Source organism: Mchenga conophoros, linkage group LG3 (genome assembly GCF_057382185.1).
Source record: "Mchenga conophoros isolate Kocher_MC1m ecotype Shallow Benthic linkage group LG3, M_conophoros_male_GT1.1, whole genome shotgun sequence".
In the NCBI taxonomy this organism is placed as follows: Eukaryota; Metazoa; Chordata; class Actinopteri; order Cichliformes; family Cichlidae; genus Mchenga; species Mchenga conophoros.
In genome coordinates, this window is record NC_140528.1 from 38,876,220 (window position 1) to 38,884,940 (window position 8,721).

The 8,721-nt window shown below is 39.7% G+C and overlaps 1 protein-coding gene across 1 annotated transcript; it reads right to left on the reverse strand.

The window, feature by feature from the left end:
• Positions 1 to 2,197: 2,197 nt before the first annotated feature.
• LOC146578555 (Fc receptor-like B) lies at positions 2,198 to 5,468 on the reverse strand. Its single transcript, XM_085268768.1, has 6 exons — positions 5,365 to 5,468; positions 4,306 to 4,341; positions 3,920 to 4,183; positions 3,595 to 3,840; positions 3,338 to 3,508; positions 2,198 to 2,349 (listed from the first exon to the last, which is right to left on the reverse strand). The coding sequence occupies exons 1-6, from the start codon at positions 5,393 to 5,395 to the stop codon at positions 2,198 to 2,200; spliced, it is 900 nt and encodes a 299-aa protein (XP_085124894.1). The 5' UTR covers positions 5,396 to 5,468.
• Positions 5,469 to 8,721: the final 3,253 nt, after the last annotated feature.

An 8,721-nucleotide genomic window follows, 5' to 3' on the forward strand; every position in this document is an offset into this window, starting at 1 on the left:
TCCTCCAGTGGGTTGCCATGGGTACACTGTTTGTGAGATCAGGTTTTGCAGACACACACTGAAACCATACTTCCTTGGACCAACACAAACTATTCTGCTAACAAAGAAATGAAAAATATTGCCGTCTTTATATCCCTAGCTGCAAAAACATTTCTCACCCTCAGGTGCTCGGTTCTGACACGTGTAACAACCAAACTCAGGACCAGTGACATAAACACCCCCAACTGACCTCTTGATAAATATTATAATGTAGCTACATAAGAGCTGCTACTTAATCTAGCTCTATGTCTTTAGCTTGCTAGTGAGAAACTGATTCAAGTGCCCTCTAGTTTATCTGTAACAATGTGACAACCCACCGTGGTCTACCCTAATCAATATAAAATAAATTGGACAAATCATAGTGAGAAACCCTCCTATCATGCTCAGGGTCATTTTGACCCTGCTGAATTAGAACTGATATTTCGCATGTGGTGGGAGGGAATTTCCTGCAAGGACGTTGACAGCTCGTACAAAATTAGGGGGTAGCAAACTTATAAAAGCTTCCATGACATCCCTCTATCTAAATTACTACTCTTGGTGTATTGTGTACTCTGTAATATGTGTGCTGTCTCAAAAAGTGTCATCTGGGAAAAGCTTCACTGTCAATCAGGTTTTGGCACAACTCTTTGACGGTGAAAGTCACATAGACGAGAATGTGTCAGAGACGGAGGATTGTGAATTCTAATCTAATGAGAATGAGAGTGTTGGCCCTCCTGTTGTCTCTCAATCATCAGCATACACAATGCCTTCCAAAAATGGAAAGATAATATGGTCCCTTTCCCAACTTTAAACAACAGTGGAGACTTAGTGCTTCTAATATTATCAAAATGGTTCCAGTCCCCACCAGGTATGCAGTCAGCCATGTTGAGGACCTCAAGTCATCATTTGAGATCTTTATGACACCATCGATTAAAAATACTGTCCTTCGGATGACAAATTTAGAGGGGAGGTGTGTATATGGGGACAGTTGGAAAGACCTGGCCAAAAGAGTGATGGTTGATTTGGCTGAAGGACTGCGTGTGCATAATTTCACATGCAATTTTTTTTTGTATCATGCCTTGGATGAGGAATTGCTCAAAAGGAAGTTTACCATGTTAGGGATAGTGAGAAAGAACAAGCCTGAGCTTCCTTCTGAACTTCTTGCTGTCAAGAGCAGGAAGGTAACATCTTCAGCGTTTGCCTTCACTGAAAAAGCAACTCTAGTCTCCTATTGGCTCAAGAAAAGGAAAAATGTCCTGCTGTTCAGCACGATGCACAAACAGAGTCGAGGACGATTTTCCTGGAGCAGCTTGGTAATACTCTGGTGAAACCTCATATTGAGAGAAAAGGGGCGCCATCTGAGAGCATCAACCACTGTTGCAGCTATTCTGAGGGACGAACAGACAAATACAAACAGCCCAACTTCTCCAATGCTAAAAACCATGGGCAGGAAATATGGAAGGTGCAGGTTTGTCCCAAAAGAAATGATTCTAAGACTAGCACAATGGAAGAAATACGCCTGCAAGGAGCATTCACACACTTTCTGCACAACAGAGGGTGTGTACAAAAAAAAACTTAATTGTTGGACAAGAACTGTTACATATTCTGACTATTTTACTGATGTTTTCACAATTTTCTGTTTCACAAATGGATGAATTTCACCACAAACACACACATAAAAAAACAAACAAACAGAAGAGCTCTGCCATTGCCGATCTCAAGCCTGGATAAGAAAAGAGGAGGGGTGAGTGAAAGTGATGTCGTGGTGATACAACAAAGGGTCCTGGGTCACAAGATAACAGGATTCATTCTAAAGGACATGGATGGACACATAAAATAAAAAAAACATGGATAAAAGATTTGACCTAATGGCAGTGCTGGAAAAAAGGTCATGTCATCACCAAAACCCAATAGGGTTCATCCACTTGTGGTCATTAATGTTGACAGTAATTTTGAAAAGACTTAAATGCGAACTTTTAAAGATACATTTATTCTAAATTAAAAGTTTGTCTTGATGGTGGTGCTTGAGTTTCATTATCTAGGAGCTACTTATGTGTTCAATAAATCAACAAAGTGCTTGACGCAAACACTTGGTCAGTAATTGTATGTTGAAGGCAAATGTGTTCATAAGATTGAAGGAGAATGCTAATAACTTAGCATGTTATTATTAGCATGTAGCTTAAAGCAAAGCCTGAGTGAACCATGGCAGAGACAGAAGAAGAGCAGCTTCACCTCTCAGATTTGATTTCTTTTTCTTGTCTTTGATGATGATTTTTCCACAAGTGACGTCTTCAGTTCTCGCTGCTGAGTGGACTGTAGCTGGATCACTGTCTGCACAGCAAACACACACAGAGGACATCAGAGCAGGAATAACAGCTGATCATAAAGAAAATGATAATGTTTAAGAAGTGGAATTTTAAAAAAAGGTATTAGTTTTATCTTTAGAGTTGTGGTCTGTGTGCAGAGTTTACTGTTTGTTCAGAAACAGGATGCTGGACGACTGCAGAGCTGTTAGCTTCAGTTAACCACAGACCACAAACACACAGTCCAGCTCACAGTGAACAACACTCAGTAAGTACAGAGTTAAACATTCATGGTTACATTTGGTTTTGATCTTTGAAATCTAAATGAACACTGGAGACAGTTTATCAATATGTGTGTAAACAGAAGTATTAATTTAAACTCTTTCAGTGGTAAATTCTGGCACCAGATTAGTAAAATGCTTAATTAAACATTTTTAATATATATTTTTCATTTTATATTTTATAACTGTGAATTTAAACCATCCATCACATGATAACAGTAAGAAATAGCGCTCATAAACAAAAATCTAATTCTAACCACCCAAGATAAATTAGGTGAAGATAGTCAGAGGAAATGTCCTCAAATATTATATTATATTATATTATATTATATTATATTATATTATATTATATTATATTATATTATATTACCAAGCAGCGTCACAGTGCCTACAGCCATCTTTCACTGATGGAGCAGACACTGGGCTCGCTCATGTTATAGACTCTGTTATCAAAGAAAAAATAACAGGAGTTTAAACTATTGTGAACCTCAACATGAGTCAGTTATATTTTTCTTTTTCAAATCAGAAACAAAGTTTTAACAGGACATGTAGATTATTACTGAAATAAAAGGCTTGACATCAAAGTTTATGCGGAAGTTTTACAAACATGTAAAACAGCTTTAAGTGAAGCTGAAATGTTCAACCTTCAAATGTGTGTAAATGTTAACATGTCCATCAAAACCAAACACAATTTAAAATGAATGAATTTATAAAATCCAGAAGTCTGTGTCTCACCTTCAGGTTTCCTGTGAACACATCGTCCCACCAGCAGAACCAGTAACACCAGTAGAACCACAACACAGACTGATCCAACAGATGACAACACAGGTATGAGAAGGGAACCAGTAGCAGGTGTGGATGTAGGTGGAGGTGTGGATGGAGGTGGAGGTGTGGTGGTGTGTTTGTCTAAAATAAAGCAAACACAGTCACTAAGTTGTCGTCACATTGTGAATGTTGAAAGCTGCAGAAACACAGACAGGTGAGTGTGTCACCTGTGACAGTGATCCAGCTGGATGGAGACTCTCCATGACCGCTGATGTCACACTTGTAGAGGCCTTCATCAGACCTGGAAACATGCTGGATGGTCATGTGACCTGTAGGCTGCTTCCTGATGAGGGAGCCATCTTTATAGAAAGCAGCTGGGAGGTTGGAGGGAGGGGTCTTTGTTTTACAGAGCAGAGTGACGTCATCTCCCTCCATCACAGGGAGGACAGGACTCTGCAGGATCACTGATCCACCTCAACACAGAGACAAACTACAGCATTTCATCCATTTACACACAGCTTCATCAACACTAACTCCACACACTCAGCTTACCAGTGACTGTCAGGTTAACCATGTTACTGATGGGACCCTCTCTGGACTCACACCAGTAAACTCCACTGTCCAGTGGGTACATGTAACTGATGTTACAGGAAGAACCATTTAATCTTCCCCACCCATCTCCACACTGAGTGATGTTTGGTTTGCTTGTGTTCCTCCTCAGAGTCCATCCAGCAGAGCTGTCGTCCTCCTCACAGCTCAGAGACACAAAGTCTCCTTTGAAGAACTGAGAGCTGCTGGGACTCACAGTCAGACGAGCTGTGAGGGTTAAAATAAAGATTGATTATTTGTTAGACTTTACATAGTGAAACATGAACCCAATCAGGTCATATCAGTGAGCACTTATCAGGTTTAAACTGTGACAGAAGAAGGTTACTGACCTTGGTTTGTTGTGCAGCTCAGCAGTGAGATCAGAACTAAAGAGAAATGACACTCAGGTTGGTTTGAGGTGAACATAAAGAACAACTCCACACAAACAGCTGACAAACACACAAACTCATCTCTCTCTGATATATCTGCTCGTTTTCTATTTGATTCCAGAAAAAAATTTCAGTAAAGTTTGACAAAAGAGTAAAAAAAAAACAAAAAAAACTATCCATCCATTCGTCCTTTTCAGGGTCACGGGGGGCGCTGGAGCCTATCCCAGCTGTCATAGGGCAAGAGGCAGGGTACACCCTGGATAGGTTGCACGTCTAACACAGAGACAGACAACCATCAACCTATGAATTGATCAATCGGATTAATTAACCTATCCCCACAAGCTGCATGTTTTTGGTCGGTGGGAGGAAGCCTGAGAGAACACAAACTCCACACAGAAAGACCCCGGCCTGATTGTGGAATTGAACTAAGAACCTTATTGCTGTGCGGCAACAGTGCTAACCACCATGCTACCGTGCTGCCTTTAAAAAAAAAAAAAGTATTAACGATTGAAAAAAGAAGAAGAAAGAGCATCATTCATCCATATTCATTCATTTTTCATCTGTTTTTGAGGAAAATATGGAGTCCAGCTGTCAGTGTTTGACATGTGACATGTTACTGATCAACTGCAAGTTTTCTGTGGCAAGAAACAGATTTTAAACAGTCTCTGCTTCTTATTTAAAGATTTAAAGAGTTCTTTAAACCATCAGTATTGCTACTATAGGTGCACTGACTGCACTGTGGAGATATAGAGAAAAATGTGCACTAATTATAAGTATTACTGTCACACTGTGCAGCTGTGTTGATATGAGTGAATGATTTGATCTTTTCACTGCCTGCTGTGTTTCCGTGACTCCTGAGCAAAGATAAAGAGTCAGTTCAGACCTGCAGTTGGTCCTCGTGGTGTTTTGAACTTGAATTCAGCCTGATTTGTTTTTCATGTCTTCTCCTCCATCATCAGTTATCAGGAGAGCAGACAGTCAAAGTACAAGAATTCAAACAAACACAGAGATTCTACTTACAGAGCAGACACAGCACAGATGTTTCCTTCATCGTCCTTCTCACTCATTTGAGCTTCTTTTCATTTCTGTCACTGACACCAAGTAAAGCCCGCCCTCTTCCTCTGAGCACCAGCTTTCTATTGGTTCAAATAGAGTTAGTGGTTAGTGTGTGTGTGTGTGTGTGTGTGTGTGTGTGTGTGTGTGTGTGTGTGTGTGTGTGTGTGTGTGTGTGTGTGTGTGTGTGTACGTCCCCCTCAGTGAGAGAGGCAGATATGAGCTGAAACACAGGAATCAAACCAGGGACGCTGCTGTTATGGAGCTGAACTGGAACCATTCAGACACTGAGGCCCTCTGAACACATTTTAATTACAGCTGTGCAGAGACACACTCATGACTGACTGGAACACTATGATTCACATTTTACATTAACACCATCCTCACACATGGTTTACATATGGCCACTAGAGGGAGATGTTGGACTTTAAACACTAACATGGATACAAGCAGATCATCAGCTGATGACTCCTCCCACTCTGCTTGTTTCTTCCTTTCCTCTTTCTCATTTCCCATCTTGCATCCTTGATTCTTCTCTTCGTGTTTTTCAGGATTTTCTTGTTTCTCCAATTTGTCTCTGTGAAATGAATGGACCCCACTCAGCCTCAGGTAATAATAATAATAATAATAATAATACATTTTATTTAAATAGCGCCTTTCAAGGCACCCAAGGACACTGTACAACAGATAAAAACTGGAAATATACACAATGATAAAAATAGAAGATAAAAGTTAAAACATACAGAAATTTAAGAATAGGCAATTTTAAACAGATGAGTTTTGAGGGTGGACTTAAAAAGAGAGAATGAACTAATATTTCTGAGGTCCGGGGGTAGGGAATTTCAAAGTCGAGGGGCAGAGCAGCTAAAGGCCCTCCCTCCCATTGTGATCAGACGAGCAGAGGGAACAGAGAGAGAAAGAGAAGGAGGTGGCAGTTTTGTTGTTTTATTAGGACAATACATCCTTTTTTTATGTTGGGAGGTCAGCTTTTCAGCTGCTTCTCCACTCCTAACTCAGCTGCTCTCTCGAGCCCCTGTGTCATTGAAATAGGGACAGTCTGATTACTGAGTGGCAGCAATTGCCCCGCCAGCCACCCTGGCACTTGAGCCCACTGCACCACCTCCTCCACGGCAGTGGAGCCAGAGACCAACTAACCCCTACCACAGTCCCCTTGTCTCCTCTGTTTCCTGTCTTTGACATGATTGCCTTTAATTAAAAATAGATAAAACATCTTGACATCCTTATATTTTAAATCTTGTTTTAAAGTTGACTAATCTCCATCATGAACAGTTTTGTTTAAGTCCACAAACAGCAGCATCTTATGATGTCAGGTGTAACAGAGATAATGACATTTTTCATATTTACGGACACTTAAATAAATTCCCAGCATAAATCAGTGTGACAGATATCAGAGCTCACTCACAGGAGTCCTCCCTCCATGGTCTGCATATTCCAGCTGTGGCCACGCCCTTTCTACCTGAAGGTAAAAAGACACCTAAAGGATCGACCTCTGCATGATTCCAGCTCCTCCTGCAGCCTCCTCTCTCCTTCTGCCAGGAAGTCTGAGCTCCAGTTTCAGTGAGACTCTTGACTGTATCTAGATGTTACTGATTAGCATGTAGTGATGGTCCGCTTGAAGCTGACGCTCCGGTGCGTGTGTCAAAAAAATCAACACACTGCTTCAGAAGCACTGTGTTGAAGCTTGATTCGTTTGGCCAGAGTCACGTGATCAGTGACGTCCGAAGCTTCATTTAGAACCTAACTGCTTCGGTATCTGATTCAATGGTTTATAAGGAAGCGAATCATTCGTGGAGTGTTTTGATGGTGACAGCGAACCACTGATCATTCTACTGAGAGATTTGGAGCCAGCGAGGGATAGAGGAGGTTCTGTTGTGTGGGAGAATTTTGAGTTGATTTTTGTCAATCGGGTGGGTTTTACAGCTTTGTGTTCTGGCCGTTTACTTTTGTTTTGTGCGTGTTTATTATATCTGAAAACGGGAAAAAGGTAAAATGTCAAACATCTGCTTCCATAATATAAATATCATTAAATAACTTTAGAAACACTTCCACTTGATTCTTTACATGTAATGTTGTAAAAATATATTTTTTATTGTTCAATTAATCTGAAAATGTTAGTCTGCCAAATGTGCAGCAATTTCATTTATTTATTCTCTTTAGCTGATAGTTTGTGGGGCCCAGGTAGACTGTATAACTGCATCTCTACCAGTTTCTCTGCACTCCAGCCTCCTCTGGGCCATGTGAAGGGAGGAGAAATTATCTCCACGAAAAGGAACAGGTTCGGCCATCGCACATTAGAACAAATTCTCTTTTTAAATAAAAATGGAAAAGGGTTACTTTAAATGCATCATGTTTTTAATTTGCAAGTTCATAAGCATTTTGCTTTTCCATTTCTCAATCAATTCTACCCCCAGGTAAAAATATGTCTAATATAATATTATTTATAAATACACCCGTCTAGCGATTAAATGCATACGTGCATGGAGGCAAGACCTCAAATTCAAATTCAAATTCAAATTTTATTTGTCACGTACAGTCATACACAGTACGATATGCAGTGAAATGCTTAGACAACTGCTCGTGACCTAAAGAAAAAAAAGAAAAGGCTATGAATAAGATAGGAAATACATATGAAAAATTAAAAAGGGTAAATTTAACTAGGAAGGAATAAAATATAAATTAAGGTTAAAAATGAAATAACTGTACAACCCAAATTAGAATGAACGGTAAATTTAACTGGGAAGAATAAGATAAAATATATAAATTGAAGTTGAAAATAAAATAACTGTACAACAAAATACACAATATAGAACTATATAAGAATGTATGAAGAAATATAAATAAATAAATACACAATAACAGCAGCTGCACAAGTATTAACTGGAAATGAAGAATATAGTGACCAGTGTTGTGCAGTCCACATTATGTCTTGTGCAGTGCAAATATGCTTAAAGTGATTTAAGTGATGAAGTGAAAACAAAGTCCAGAAAGTCCAGTGTGTGTGTAAGAACTATATGTGTGGGTCAGTACTGTGTGGTGGTGTGATTGAGAGACCGTATCGCCTGCGGGAAGAAGCTCCTCCTCAGTCTCTCTGTGTTGGTCTTCAGGGAGCGGAATCGCTTTCCTGACCTCACAGCAGAAGCATACTGCATAATGTGTTGTACATTATTATATGTAACGTGGTATTTTTCAATTATTGTATTTACCAACATCAAGAAGTCACAAGCAAAGAAAGACCACACCATGGTGCATATTTAAACAAGGAGAGTTTACTGGTCAAAACTATTTATTGAACAAATAAAACAC

What these genes read in the sequence shown, in the direction of transcription:
- LOC146578555 (XM_085268768.1), bottom strand. Translation starts at nt 5,395, where the DNA reads ATGAAGGAAACATCTGTGCTGTGTCTGCTCT. An exon ending in ATCTGTGCTGTGTCTGCTCT is followed by an intron (nt 4,342 to 5,364) that starts GTAAGTAGAATC and finishes ATTTCTCTTTAG; the next exon opens with TTCTGATCTCACTGCTGAGC. An exon ending in GAGCTGCACAACAAACCAAG is followed by an intron (nt 4,184 to 4,305) that starts GTCAGTAACCTT and finishes TAACCCTCACAG; the next exon opens with CTCGTCTGACTGTGAGTCCC.